Below are 15,477 nucleotides of genomic sequence, written 5' to 3'. Positions count from 1 at the left end.
CTCTTCCTTACATGTCTGTTCCTTATTCGCCCCGGAGCGGTTTGAACCAGTTGATCCCACTCTGTATTTCTCTCACACACAATGTGAGAGAAATATATCCCCAGACCAATGGCGCTATAATATGTGACGCGCAAATGGATGTACTACCGATGTATCAGGGGCATCTGCAGTTTCATACAGCAGTGGCTCTCAAACATTTTCGTGTCAAATTAATATATTTGGCCACGGACACCCATCTGAAAGTATTCAGTGCCAGGGACCCCAACTTACAGGATTTATGTTGTTAAAATGTGAGTTTTTGAAAATCAGATGCGTTGTGAGCTTGTAGATGTGCTATTTTCAAATAGCTAATGTATACAGTGTTAAAGTGGTCAAGCTGATTTCGTGAATAACACATTTTGCTGAGTGGGGACCCCCTGGAACCCCCTCAAAGACCCCTGGGGGCCCCCGATGACCCCACTTTTGAGAACCACTGTGACAGAGTGCACTGGGAACTAGAGATGGACCAATTGCAAAATTCTTGGCCGATACCGATGCACCGGTTTTATGAAGGTCTGACCTGCCAAAACCGATTTTTCCGATACCGATTTATATTGCTAAGAACTAGAAAATAGGGTTGCTCCAATACCCTTTTTTCAGTCCAAGTAAGCCTACAAGACATACTTCAATTTGAGTACCAATAAGCTAGAAGAACACTAATGCCAAATCAATCACAATAGTACAATATTCTTTTCCCCCTTTTTGGAGACGACATTGACACAGGATTATGGAATATATCCTTACATTGCAAAGGTAATCGGCACCATCTGTATTCTGTAGGCTGCCACTAAGTAGACTGGCTGCTACTTGCTAATGTTTACTTTAGTCACAGGACCAGAGCATCATGCTGTGCAGTGACATAGACACAATTGGCATAAAACCGGTATTTATGTCAGTGACCTGACGGTCACCGATTCGGCCGGTTCGATATCATACCTGCCGATTTTTGATATTGGCCGATTCCGATTTCCATCCCTAAGCATTATTCTTCTTTAACACCAGCCTCTCTCTGTCTCTCTTCTCTCTGCAGTGTGCCCCGGCACAGAGAACAAGCTGAGCACGCTGTCTGACCTGGACCAGCAGTACCGCACCCTGAAGAAGCGCTATGAGAACTGTGAGGTGGTCATGGGAAACCTGGAGATCACCAGCATCGACCGCAACCGCAACCTGTCCTTCCTCAAGGTAGGAACAACAGCCCCTGATATCAGCACGCACACATACATACATACATAATGTACGCCAGGGTTCCCCAATTCTCCCCTTTGCAAATCCCGCCCCATTCTGCCCTGTTACTATGGTGGTACAGATGACCCTGGGCAGATTGTTTTTATAGTGGCAGTGAATGGGGGGAGAGGGTATTTTCATTGCCTCATTATTGCAATTTAAAGTACCAAAGGAAAAACATCTAGGTGATATTAATAAAAAGGGAAGACAAAGGTACAGTAGTTACATTGCAAAACAGGGGGTTTCCCCGAAAATATATGTTTTAATTTGTTTAATCCCAGTGGGACAGAATCACCATTGCAGATTCTTTTATAGTGGAAGTGGATGGGATTTTTCTTTTTTTCATAGCCTCATTACAGCTATATAAAGTACCCAAAAAAACACATCTATGTGATATTAATAAAAAGGGAAGAAAAAGGTACAGTAATTACATAGCAAAACAGTAGTTTTCCCCCGAAAATATATGTTTTAATTACAGTAGTTTAATCCTCTGGATCAGAGAGAGAATAGAAATAGAAAGAGAAAGCGCAGTGCATCTTGGGTAGGAAGATGACAGCCAGATTATAGTTCTCCTCACATAATAGGCTGGCTTTCGTAATTCTGCCCATTTAAAATGTATGTACCCAATCGTAACTCTTAGTTATATTGATAAGGTCCATGTGAACTAGTTTATTGAAGCGTATTCATTATATTGAGCGAAATCGCTATCACCTCGCGTGGCCGTACTAGACGCACGCCGTGTCGCGCAGTGCGGACCATTGTTGAAAGCCTGAAGCAACACTCTCCACTGCACAAACTCCACCCCCGATAGCAAAAAGTGAATGTTTTTTTCTGGTTGGCCAGTCAGGGAGTCTCAGGGACCAATCAGAAGGCTGACAAACGGTGGATTAGTTTTCCCCAAGGGCCGAATTATGTCTAGGGTACCAAGCCGAGGGCCACAACATTGCAGGGGGCGACGGTGGCGTTCCCGCTACTCCAGCGACAGTTCAGATATCGTCGTTGTCGGGTGAAAATCTTTTGTCCAAAACCGTTTGTTTTGCATTCATCATTTTAAAAATGATTTAAACTAGTGAAAACAGCCGATCTACAAGCACACAACGTCTCGCATCGCGAGGCGTCGTGTGCTTGTAGATCGGCTGTTTTCACTACTTTTGTGCGACGGCCTTGTATGATGAAGCAGGGCTTTACTTTGCGAAAGAACATACAAATTTGGAGATACAAGGTTTCCACCTGACAACGACGATATACTAGTGTTGTTGCTGCTCTTATACTACCATTATTACTGGGGTTGGTGGGGGCCAGACAGTAGCCCCCCACGGACCTCAAATGGCCCGCAGGCCGCCTATTGGGGAACCCTGCTGTACGCACACTCTCTCCTTCTATGAGGTGGTCAAAGAAAAAAAGTGATGTCAAGGCAGGTAGCCTATACAGCAATTCATGATTTGAGGCATTTTTCCCTGAGGCACACAATCGGCTCAGCACAATCGGCTCAAAAAGTTGTGCAGTGAGTTCGAGCCCTTATTGGATTTCTAATTAGAACATAAAGTAGGGTTAATTAAGGTATAACTGTGTTTGTTTCTGTCTAATGAAAACATATTATTTCTTATTATGGCTTCATTCTGTCTTATTTTGTACTGTAAATTAGGGTGGTACCGGGAAACTTTATTTATAACAGGCAAACGTGGTGCAAAATCTTGATCAAAAAGTCTTCTACTGTCTACATTCTCTCATTGAGTAGACTTGTTGAAAGTTAGTAATGCAGATGTGAAAAAAAGGGGGGGGGGGGGGGGGAACCACCTGGAACCCCCTCAAGGACCACTGGTTGAAAACCACTGTTATAGACCGATTCCGCAGAGCGGCAACCATAACTGCGGTACACCGCAACTACACAACAGCGCTCTGGAAAAAAAGGTTCATAGTGCATAGGGTCTTCAACGTTTTCAGGTCAAGGACCCCTTAGTTGAGAGAGAAATGAAGTAGGGACCCCCACAACCTTTTCGTAGATTCCATATAGTTTCATCGTTTGACAGCACAATCATCAGTGTAATTTGAATTCATGTCAATTTGTGTTTTCAGATATTTAAAGCTATACTGTGTAAGTTGCTCAACTAGTGGTCAGTAGCGTCCGCGTCTTTCGGCCGTTTTTCGCCGCGGACCGGGCCTCACACCCCCGCGTCACCCCCGCGTCTGCCTCCATCTCGCCGAGATCTATCTTTGGAGGGGTCCCTGGTTCCTGTGCGTTCAGGCATTCCGGAGAAACGGAGTGTTTCACCCGAGTATAGATAGAGACACACGGGCGCCTACAAATATGGCCGCCCTATTGTGATAGCTAGCGACCCCACTTCAAGATGCGCTGTGATTGGCCGGCAGTGTATAACCCTCGCTGTGATTGGCTGGTAGTGTATGATGACGTAATTTTGCCGGGAAATCCCGCCCCTGTCACTGCTAGAAGAAAATATATAAAGAGAAGGCTTCAGAAGCTGAAAATAACGGAGTGGGTGTTCTAAAACTTTAGCGATTTAAGAGTTAGGACAATTTTAAGATTTGTTTTATAAAAAAAGTTACATGGTATAACTTTAACCACTTGAACCGTCAATACTTAATCAACTTGACTTGACTCTGTACTTAGTCTGCTCTTTTCCCCCTCTACACCAAACCTTTTTGCCGAAAATAGCCGAGCTTGTAGATCTGCTATTTTTAGCTAAAGTTCTCCCAATATGCACACTAGGGTTCAAGTGGTTAATATAAAAAAGGAGAAAAAAAAGTTTCTATCTCACAAAGATTTGGAGGACCCCCTGTTGTAACTCTGAGGACCCCCTAGGGGTCCCGGACCCCCCTTTGAAGACCCCTGGTGTAGGGACTCCATGCTCCATCTGTATTTTGCCTGGGACTACTAGGGTTATGCACCGAGCAAATTGGAAACACCTGCTGATCAATGAACCCTGGCACCGCTCCCTGTGATTCGCTCCCCCGGCTCCACCCACAGCCGCCCTTAATTGAGCGAGTTCACAGAAATTCTAATAAACAGTTTATATTTGGGGAAAGTGAAAAATCGGCTTCCTACTGCTTCCTTGCAGATGCCAATGGTCCGTGCTTATGTGTGCAATTTAGGATCTGTTGGTCAACCCACCAAGGAGACATGGATAAGGGCAGACTGGCAGTTAGTTTTCTTCATTATATCGCCACTGTCGGGCAGAGACCTCGTATTTGTATGTTTTTTTTTTCGTAAAGTAAAGCCCTGCCATCATCATACAAGACTGTTGCACAAAACTAGCGAAAATAGCAGATCTACAAGCTCACAACGCCTCGCGGTGCGAGGCGTTGTGTGCTTGTAGATCTGCTATTTTCACTATTTTCAATCATTTTTATAATGATAAATACAAAACGAAGGTTTCCACCCGACAATGACGATATACAGCTGTATACCTGTCCATACCTGGGGATCTGAGCAGGATTTAAGATGTGCTATGGACTCCATCTCTGGCTATAGCTCCAACACACACGCACACGCACACACCAGCCCATTCTCACCCCCTCTGCTTCACCTGTCCGACGCTTTCCCAACTCGCTTCCTGCTTCACCCGTGCGATGCTTTCGGAACACCTAATGCGTCTACGGTCGGACGCGAACGGAGAGTTTTAGGACGAGAACGTAGTCTTAGTACGCATGCGCCGACATTTGTTTACTGGAATATTTTACGATGACGGCCGTCACGGGGAATCGAACCCCAGTCTCTGGATTGGCGTCACCATGCTCTACCGACTGAGCTAACCAGATGACTGGGAAATTCTCTTTTTTTTGTGCTTTTATCTTTGACAAAACGTGGATGATAACGTAGTCCCTTCTTTGAGCCGTATTCGGACGCGGAAGCAGTCCCCTGGTCAAAATGTACTATTCTGTCCATAACGGCACATAATTCGGTAACGCGGCTGAGTGGGATTGGTCGCCGTTCCCACCGCTCGTCGCGGCAACTCGGCTCGCTAGCGTTCGCCTCGGTGGCGACTCACGGGGGTCATCAGCGCCCAATACCGCACCGCTCCGTCGTTTATAGTGGCGTGAGCGGTAGCGACGGGTGGCTGGTAAACCAGTGAACCCTTCAAAGCGGTATCGAATCCCGCTTCGGGAACTGCTTTTTTTTTCTTTCTTCTTAGACCACCCAATGCGTCCAACCTGTGAAACATTCGGCAATCCCAAAGCGTCTATCGTCCGACGCATTACAGTACTTGACAAAGCGTCGGTTGTATGACGCATTAGGGGTGAGAACATGTTGCACACACACACACACACACACACACACAAAAAATACTTGAAATAATGTATACTTTCTGACCCGTGGTGAGAGCAGCGCTCTGCTCCGTTCCATCAATGACTAAACAATGTAGAGGCTATAACGCTATTAGCAGCAGGAGCTAACAACAATGTGGATTGGAACTGTTGTACGTGTCAATGCGCGTGCTAGCGAGCCATCCCAAGAGGTCTGTTTGCCATGTTGGGAGTGCGAATGCGTCGGAAAACCATATATTGATAATAGTTGCAGAATAATGCATTATTTTATTCATGTTCTTGTATAGAGGGTATGCGCAGAAAAGTGGCAGAAAACGACTTTCTGACCTTGACAGCCCATACATTCAAACAGAAAAGTCCTATCTGATTCCATTAAAGAAAGTTAAACAACATTACACTCACTTTGCCACTCAATTTGCCACTCGATTTGCCACTCGATTTGCCATTCACTTTATGCATGCGCATTCTTGTGCAATGGACTCTTTAATACTCTGCAATTATGAGAGCATATAACATGGAACCAAATGGAACCAGTAAGGCTTAGTTGTACGCTTTCATGTTGTACGCTCTCATAGTCTCATAGTTCTCGAGTTATGGGGGTCCTTGAAATTAGAAAGTTTGAGAGCCACTGATGTACAGTAGAATGTATGACGTACATTTTACGACAACATTGCCCCTGGGACCTGCACTGATGGCAGAGTGGTTTGGCGTCCTGCTGCGATGCTGTGGGAACTTACAGTACAGTACGGCGGAATGTATAATTATACACAGTAATGCAACAACATACTGTACAGCACAGCGTCTGTGAGCCCAGTGTTATTGCAGGCAGCAGATGAATGGTGCTAGTGGTCACACAATGAACATAAAGCACCACAGCAGCCCATTACCCAGGGTCTTTGAGTGTGCGCGTGCACGTGTGTGTGTGTGCGTGTGTGTGTGTGTGTCATTGTTGTTGGGCAGAAACCTTGTATCTCCACGTTTCGACTTATTAACGTTTTTTCGTAAATGAACGCCCTCTACTCGGCCCTAACAGTGGCGTGCGAAGGTCGTGAAAATAGCCGATCTACAAGCTCACAACGTGTCGCATCGCGACACGTTGTGAGCTTGTAGATCTGCTATTTTCACTGTTTTATGTTAAAACGTTTGATATATTGAAAAAGGAACGGTTTTGGACATACAAGTTTTCACCCGACAGCGCCAATATTGTGCGTACATCAATCCGAGGGGATTCTGTTTGTGTGAGCGTGCTGTGCTCTGTGATCGTGCGTGCCTCTGCGTCTGTGTGTGTGTGTGTGTGCGTGCATTCCTTTTTTTTTATTATACCCGCACGCCGCACACGCTTGCCACCGGCGACCCCTTCCCCATCATCCCCCCCTGCTGCGTAATGAAGTGAGGTGTGCTCTAATTACCGTGCTAGCGCTCCCAAATGAACACCATAAACAGTCCCATCAGGCCGGGCGTCATTAGCGCAACAATTAGGCATCTGGGAAGGGGGGGGAGCGGGGGCGGGGGCGGTGGGGTTTGGAGGGAGGGGGTGCTCGGAGGTATGCTGTTGCCATAGAGACCCCGTTGGCCCCCTGGGGGATGGGATGGATCCCATCAGCCCCCGCTATCAAGCAAAGGATGTTTTTCATAATTATTATTATGAATAGATGATGGACGGATAGAGGGACAGATTATAGTCTAGATCAGTGTTAACCAAACGTTTAAATGTCAAGGTCTCCCCCTGACTATGACAGCGTACAAATGGACCTAACGGGTCCATTTGGTTCCATTTTTATACTGTCAGCGTTACAGACTTGTATGGGTCAATTTAGACCCCCTATTGCAGTGGTTCTCAAACTTTTTGGGCTTCAGTACCCCCTTTTCCTGATTATATGAATCCAAGTACCCCCTTTAATCGACAACAATGTTTTGTCTAGAAAATACTGACATCAAAAGTCTAGTTTTTATGTCAATATGTTGAAAATAAAAGTAAGTAGCCTGTTTTCTATTCAGTAACAGTAAAAAAGTTAAAAAATACGGCCCCATTATATTCAATGAACTAACCCACACCGGCGGCGTCAGTCGCGGGTCTGCCACCTCGCCTGCCGCGCCGATACGCCGCTGTTCTATTTTCCCAGTGTTGCCGCGCGGTGAACATGTTCTCCCATGGTTCTCCCCACCGAGGGAAATGGATGTGCTGTGTGCCAGCGCGCCGCATCCAGTTGGGGTTACTGCGGGGCACTTCACGTGCGTCGATACCGCAACGCGACGCTGCGCAGCCGCCCGCGTCCAGTGTGTGCTCCCCTTGAGAGTAGGGGACAAAAAGACAAAAACAGGATATCGAAACGGATAACAAATCATCAAAAGATATATTCATATACATGTTAGTGGATAGTTGCAGGTATGTACATGATATTTAGATCATTAGACTCATATCGTTTCTGTCAGGTGGAAATCTCATAATGTCCAAACTGTTACTTTTCACCATTCAAAGCATCAAAAGTAGCAGATCCACAAGCTCAAAATGCGCTTCGAGCTTGTGGATACTGTCACTGTCAGGCAGAAACCTTGTATCTCCGACGCATTGTGAGCTTGTAAATCAGCTATTTTGAAATAGCCGAAATGTATATGCCTCCTTGGCTGTCAAACCACAACTTCCACCCCTCATTTCTCACATGGCCCTCTTCTAGCGCCACCATGAGGCAGATTCTTGCAAAACACATTTTTCGACACTGCTCCTAAAAATGTCGCCCTAAAATCATGCAGCTTTGCACTCACACTCCTTGGCTGCAAAATCACAAACTCCACCCCTCATTTCTCAATGCCGCTCTTCTAGCGCCACCATGAGGCCGATTATTTCATAATAATAATCAATCTACAAAGTAACTTGTAACTAAAGTTTTCAAATAAATAGTAGTGGAGTAACATTTGGATCTGAGGTGTGGTGGAGTAGAAGTAAAAGTATTGGAAACAGGTACAAGTACAAACACCTCAAAATTGCACTAAGGTACCGTACCTAAGTAAATGTACTTAGTTACTTTACACCGCTGGGTGGGCTGCAACAGGGTGGTTGTCGGACGCAGCCACACAGACTGAACCCTGAAATGCACCTTTAGAAAAAGAGGAACTGCAACCGAGGAAGAGGGCTGGGGATGGATGGACGGGACCAGCAAGGTAGCACCAGAAGGGAGGGGGAGGTGAAGGAGACATGATAAGTCACTTTGGTGTCGCGTGAAAAAAGAAACATCTGCTGTGCTAAAAATGCCATGCTCTGTTATGTGTGTGCTCGCGCGTGCGTGTGTGTGCAGTGCACCCACCACGCACCCATGCCTGTGTGTGTGTTTATGCATGTGCACGTGAGGGCTGAAGATAGTGAGACTTTGGTGTAGGTTTTAGCCTGGTGAGATGGTGACAGATAGATTGATGAGAGGGGCTGCTTGGACCCAGCTCTGCAGACTACATCTCTCTCTCTCTCTCTCTCTCTCTCTCTCTCTCTCTCTCTCTCTCTCTCTCCCCCCATTGCAATGCAAGGGATGGCGCAAACAGGTGAAGTTAATTCTCTCTTTTTGTAGAGGGCGAGAAGGGCGTGCCTTTCTCCGGTGTCAGATCGGGGAGTTAATAGTGAAAGATCGTTACGGTTTCCTGTAATTATCTGAATGAATGAAATTAAAAATAGATTTCTGGCCTTCGCCGCTTTGTCCTCTGTGGCAAACTGATGAAACTCTCCAACTAGGGCAACAAATGCCATTGTGTTCAGACAACACACAGTCTGATAACAGCATGGTCTCCTTGTCCGATCTTTAGCTATCGATAGTACTGCAAATAACGCTACAAAGTCTTATTTGATCTCTCTCTACAGAACTTTAGTTTTAGCAGCATTAGCATTTAGCATGTTTATTTGCCTGCTATTTCTACAGTAACTCTGTATGTTACTGTACATTACTGTAAATCTTTCCCCTGAACTGGATTGAAGGAGAACATCTCTCGTAGAGCAGAGGTTTGACCTTAACTTCTAAATGTCCAGCCTCTAACCTGAGAGGTATCCATCTAACTTATGGCAGTGGTTCTCTACCCTTTCAGGCTGCAACCCCCCAAAATAACCATATTTGAACTGGGTACCCCCCGCCCATCCTGACGAGCACCAAGAGTCGACATTTTGTGAAAATAGCAGATCTACATGATCGGCTATTTTCACAATTTCTGCCTCTAATATTTTACAATTTGGCCAATGTTTAATTTGTCATTTTAGAGGTATTAAAAAGTCCTTCAATTGTCACTTTAGAAATGTGCATACTGTATACCCTCTATAGTCTATACGTTTAAACTTTGTGTTGGTTTGTTTACTGTTGAGTGAGAAAACAATGTTGCACATTAATTTAATCATCTTGGGGACCCCCCAAAATAATTTGGGGACCTCCCAGGGAGGAGAGCCACTGACTTAGAGCACCCTCCCAGTCCTTCTCCCATAGGAGGACTCCCCGAGAAGCCAAGCGTTGGACCGCTCAATGGATTGTACACTGATAAACAGCCATCTCATGCTACACTGTGGAGTAAATGTGTTGACGGTATATTAAGAAGATGTGGGCCAGGAGGACAGCAGAACATCACCAACAACAACAGAAACACCTTGACCACAATGGCCATTCTGAACATCATTTACTGTAGCTGTTGAGTATCCTCAGGATCACCGAGCACAGAGCCTGGAATTGAAGGACTTTTAGTGCGAGTTTTTATTTCTCTTCTCTCTTCACCATCACCACCTCTCTCTCACTCTCTCTCTCCCTCTCTCTCTCTCTCTCTCTCTCTCTCCCTCTCTCTCTCTCTCAACATCACCATTCTCTACCAGAACAACAACACCTTAGACGAAAGCTTTTCGCTCACCATCCCTTTTCCCACGTCCTTATTTTTTTTCTACCTATACTCTTCTCCCTCTCTCTCTCTCTCTCTCTCTCTCTCTCTCTGTCATGTCTCTCTCTCTCTCAGACTGGTGTTTGTCTGAGATAAGGGCCATGAAGTAATGTTTCAGTCTACCCATCCAAACAGAGTACACACCTCATTGACCATGTCATTCATCTCCCTCTGTTTTTTTTATTACCAACGGCACTGTGTGTGCGTGCGTGCGTGCGTGCGTGCGTGCGTGCGTGCGTGCGTGCGTGGGTGCGTGTCAATGCATGGGTTTGTGTGGCTTTGGTTGGAGGCAACGCTTGTGTAATGGATGACTACATCCGTGCGTGCGTGCGCATTTGCGTTGCGTGCATCAGTGAAACAAGCAGTAACTGACTGATTAATTCTCTCCGCACATGAGTGATTGACTGCTCATTAGCACACAACCAGAGGCTAATTAATTACTTTGGCATCACCTGCCTTCAAAGTACACGGAGACTAACTATGTTGAACTGCAGTATGTGTCAAGACGTATCTCACACCGGTCAGGCTATAGATTGATGGAGCAAGTGGCGTAGCATGGCAATGGCTTCCAATATTATGGGGAATTCACACCATGAAAAGAACAACTCAAAGTTTTGGGAACTTTTTTTTTTTTGCTTTTTCTTCCCAATTTAGTGTTTGTGCCATTAATTCCTCACCCACACACTGGTGTAAAGTAACTAAGTACATTTACTTAAGTACTGTATTTAAGTACAATTTTGAGGTATTTGTACTTCCAACTTCCAATACTTTTACTTTTACTCCACTAGCCTACATCTCAGATCCAAATATTGCACTTTTACTCCACTACAATTATTTGATAACTTTACTAGTTACTTTGTAGATTTTGCGTACATCGCAAAGCGACGCATTGTGAGCTTGTAGATCTGCTATTTTCAAAGGATTGGGTCTCTGGGACCCAACCTAAACGGCAGAATCCTCAGTGTTCTTTTAAGTAAAGAGCGGTATGTACTGTACAAATGGAACCATGTGTCCTTTTGGTTCCATTTTGTCACTCTGTCAGACAGGGACGTGCAGACTACAGAGAATGTTAGAGAGGCAGGGGCTGAAATTTCTAAAAGGGCCTTTCAGGGGCGAAACTAGCGCGATGCAGCCAACGCATGCGCATTGGGGCCCATGGCGTTCAGGGGCACACGCAGGTCGGAGGAGAAAAAAAATAAATCTAATAACAGACGGAGCCGCTGTTCTGTCCAGTGTGACACTGTCTGCTGCTTCTATTTCCTGTAGTAGGCAGCTACCATTTCAAAATAAAACATGTGTTGAATGATCACATTACAAATATCCAATAAAATGACTCTTGTTTTGAAATGCCCGCTGGTATGACAGGAAGCAGCTTCCTGGAAGCTCTATAGGGCTCCTTAGTGCTGCTGACGGAACACAGGCTGAAGAGACGTTCTGACTTATGAGTAAAAACAACACATCGGGTATTATGGAATATAAAGTTTCAACAAGACTTTGAAGCAACAGTTAATATTTGCCATGCTCTCTGAAACCAAGACACTGTGGAATATGGAACAAAACGTGCCCAACTGCTCTTGTTGTTGTCATCCTCCTTACTTTAGCAGGTGAGTTAAGTAATTAATATAAATAATGCTGGTTTTGCAGTGATGCATCACTGTCAGTTAAACTGTGCTGTCATTAATGTAGGCCTAGTTTTATGTTGTTGTTGTTGAGGGGCACTTGGTGAAAATCTCGCATTGGGGCACACCGGGGGCTAGTTTCGCCACTGCCTTTAGGTGAAAATATCGGAAATAGCCGACCTCCAAGCTCACAACACGTCGCTCTGCTTTGCGTCACAACGTGTTGCTCTGCCCCTCGTTGTGAGCTTGGAGGTCGGCTATTTTCGATGCTTGAGGGCAATTCTTATAAGATGCTGCATTCAAGTTCAGGAGAGTAAGTTTGGACAAGGCAGTTCTCTTGAATGCTGCCTTCAGGTATAGCATGGAAAGAGGACATTTGCATTTCTTTCACCATAGTGAAAAGTGAAAACTGCATTCATGGTCTGGAGAGGGCACTTTTTTACAGACAGATAAAGGGCAGGGGCTCAAGCCCCCTTTGATGTCTATGTGTGCACGTGCCTGCTCTCAGAGTTACAGCCGCCGTGAGGGTCCATTTCGACCAGACGTTGACAACCAGTGTAAAACTGCATACAGTGTCCTTGAATGTAACTCCACCATGAAGTCTGCTACTGTACAGTATGTGTCAGCGTGTTGAACACAATGACAGAACGGTCACACAACTATTGAACGCAATGATGTTACTGTTGCTTACACACACCAGAAAATATTACTGGCCATATATTACCATCATCATTCTGTACCGAGAGAGGAGCATTTATTGGCTATACTGTAATATGTTATTGTGTGTGTGTGTGTGTGTGTGTGTGTGTGTGTGTGTGTGTGTGTGTGTGTGTGTGTGTGTGTGTGTGTGTGTGTGTGTGTGTGTGTGTGTGTGTGTGTGCGTGCGTGCGTGCGTGCGTGCGTGCGTGCGTGCGTGCGTGCGTGCGTGCGTGCGTGCGTGCGTGTCTCTCTCTTCGCTTGGCTCATATAATCCTGCATAAATGTGTACTGTACATGTTTATGGACTATGCGTGTGGAAAGTAAATAGGTGCGTGTGTGCATATATTGGCTAGCTGTGCATCATATAATCCTGAATAAAATCATACATGTTTATGGTCTATGTATGAGTGTATACAGTGTGCGCACATGCATTTAAGTGTATGTGCACGCGTTTGTGCGCGTTCGATTGGGAATGGCCTGGCTCTCGTATCGTGAGCATGAATATATGCATGATTGTTCATGATTGCACATGAATCATGTATAAAGTGGACGAGTGCGAGTGTGCTATGCACGAGCGAGCACACACACACACACACACACACACACACACACACACACACACACACACACACACACACACACACACACACACACACACACAGGCGCGTGTGTGTGCCCTAGGCTGCTCTCCGGCCTTGGCACGGTGTCCGCAGCACTGTCCAGCTGATTGATCAGTGTGTAATGGAAAGTCCTTCAGCCTAGGTGACATCATTAGCCGGTCCTGGGGCCACTCCGGGCCACTTGACCCGACTTCCCCCCTCCTCCTCCCCTCCCCTCCCCTGAACACACCTTCTGGGAAAAATGGGTCATTCTGATTGGCAGACAGAACATGGCCGGAGGAGCGGGCGAACCAGACAGGAGAGGAGGAGGGAGAGAGAGTTTCTGCTTAAGAAAAACGACGCCAACTTCGAACCAACTTTATCCCATTTAGAACGGGTACACATTATTGTGTATCATTATTTTATGCTTTAACTATTGAAAAATAGCAGATATACAAGCTCACAGTGCGGCACCAAGTGCCGCGCTGCGAGCTTGTAGATCTGCTATTTTTTGAAAAATCGTGAAAATTCGAATTTTGACCCGTTTCGTTTTTTTGAAAAACCTATGTTTCAGCGAGTGCCGCGCTGTGAGCTTGTATATCTGCTATTTTTCACTGGTTAAAACATTCAATAATTCTAGGCCAAAATGGGATTTATTGACACAGAAAAGGAGAGCGGCGTTCTGACCTTGGATTGCGGGCGGAGGGAATTGGGCTGGCTGTGAATTGACCTTGATGAGGCTTGATGAGTGGCTCTACTGTCTGAGCACCTAGCGCCGCTGATAGTATTTATAAACAGCACGGGTTCCCCCGACACCCTCACCGGCTCAATTTGGGATTCCAAAACGGCAACCCATGGGACGTCTGCGAAGCTGGCATATTTTAGCCTTAACGACCCTTGCCGGCTAGACGGCTCGTTTCATTGAAGTGGAAACATGTCACCCCTCCCTCACATGATAATTTGGTTGGGAAATGTTGATGTGTATTAAACTTGAAAGGATAAGATTCTCTCTTAATAAAAACTGAGGAGTATTTTCTGGTCTCCGGGGGGAGAGAGGGGGAATTGCTTTTACATCTTCACCCAAATTGATGGCTGCTTGTGATGTCTTTGATGCGCGCACTGGGGAGCTGTTAGCGCAGAGGTTCCCAGCCGTTTCTGGATCGTCTCACAAGGCCCACCCATCTGACCTCTGATTGATTGATTGAAGAATTTATTAGAAGTTTGCAATAGAAAAAAGTAGTTTCATGACAGTACAAATCACTGGTACAAGGTCAACTAAAAGGAGATCCTAGAAAGCCGAGGCTTATTTCCACAGGAACCACACTTTATGTATCTCATATAACATTGAAAGACAGACGGATTAACATAATAGACGGGAGGACACAACTTGATTGAATAAATAAACGTTCCACTCAGTCCTAAATTAGCACTAAAAATATTGAAGTAAAGATGAGTAAAGTTAATTGATCTTTTTAACTCAAATATGACCAATACTTAATCTTGCCCTCATACCTGCACAGCTAAAGGTCTTATGACATCAGATTTACATTTTCTTTTATTCTTAGGCTTTTTTTTTTCATGTTTCCTGACCTTCAATTACAACTGTCCTTTCAACATTCATTGTTTTTTCTGTAATCTGTAATTTTTGGATTAATTAGGTATGTCTCTGGACATACGCATCATCATCCAGGGGAGGGTGAACTCAACAACCAACGTGGTGAATGGTAAATGTTGTATTGAACTGACGTACACAACACAACACAACACAACAAAGTAACAGCAAAGGTGATACACCCTCCCCTACAACCACACCCTCCCCTGGATGATGATGTGTACGTCCAGAGGAAAATTAACTCAATTTTCTGAGCCTAGTAATTCAAGAAACTACTGATTACAGAAGAACCACTGAATATTAAAAGTCATTTTTTGGTGTGTAATTGAGCTCAGGAAACATAAAAAAAAAAAAAAACTTAGGGCTCTATTTTGATTGTCTTAAGTCCCAGCTCTTATGCCTTAACTTAAAGGCCTGTCCATACTGTCTCCGACCACTGAACTTTTCGTCGGAAAGGTCCGGTGCAACTACAAAATGACGTCACTCACATCTTCTGAAAAGCATTACC

The 15,477-nt window shown here is 45.1% G+C and overlaps 1 protein-coding gene across 1 annotated transcript in view; it reads left to right on the top strand.

Moving 5' to 3' along the window:
• Positions 1–15,477, top strand: part of LOC308280042 (receptor tyrosine-protein kinase erbB-4-like) — a 789,750-nt gene that overhangs the window by 251,373 nt on the left and 522,900 nt on the right. Inside the window, 1 exon segment of the mRNA XM_080720298.1 lies at positions 1,070–1,221. Coding sequence (XP_080576424.1) covers positions 1,070–1,221 — 152 coding nt within the window.

This window comes from Nannobrachium achirus (assembly GCF_963921795.1).
Source record: "Nannobrachium achirus genome assembly, chromosome: 24".
Taxonomy (NCBI): Eukaryota; Metazoa; Chordata; class Actinopteri; order Myctophiformes; family Myctophidae; genus Nannobrachium; species Nannobrachium achirus.
The sequence above is the reverse complement of the archived record's forward strand: the minus strand, read 5'-3'. Positions and strand labels throughout refer to the sequence as shown.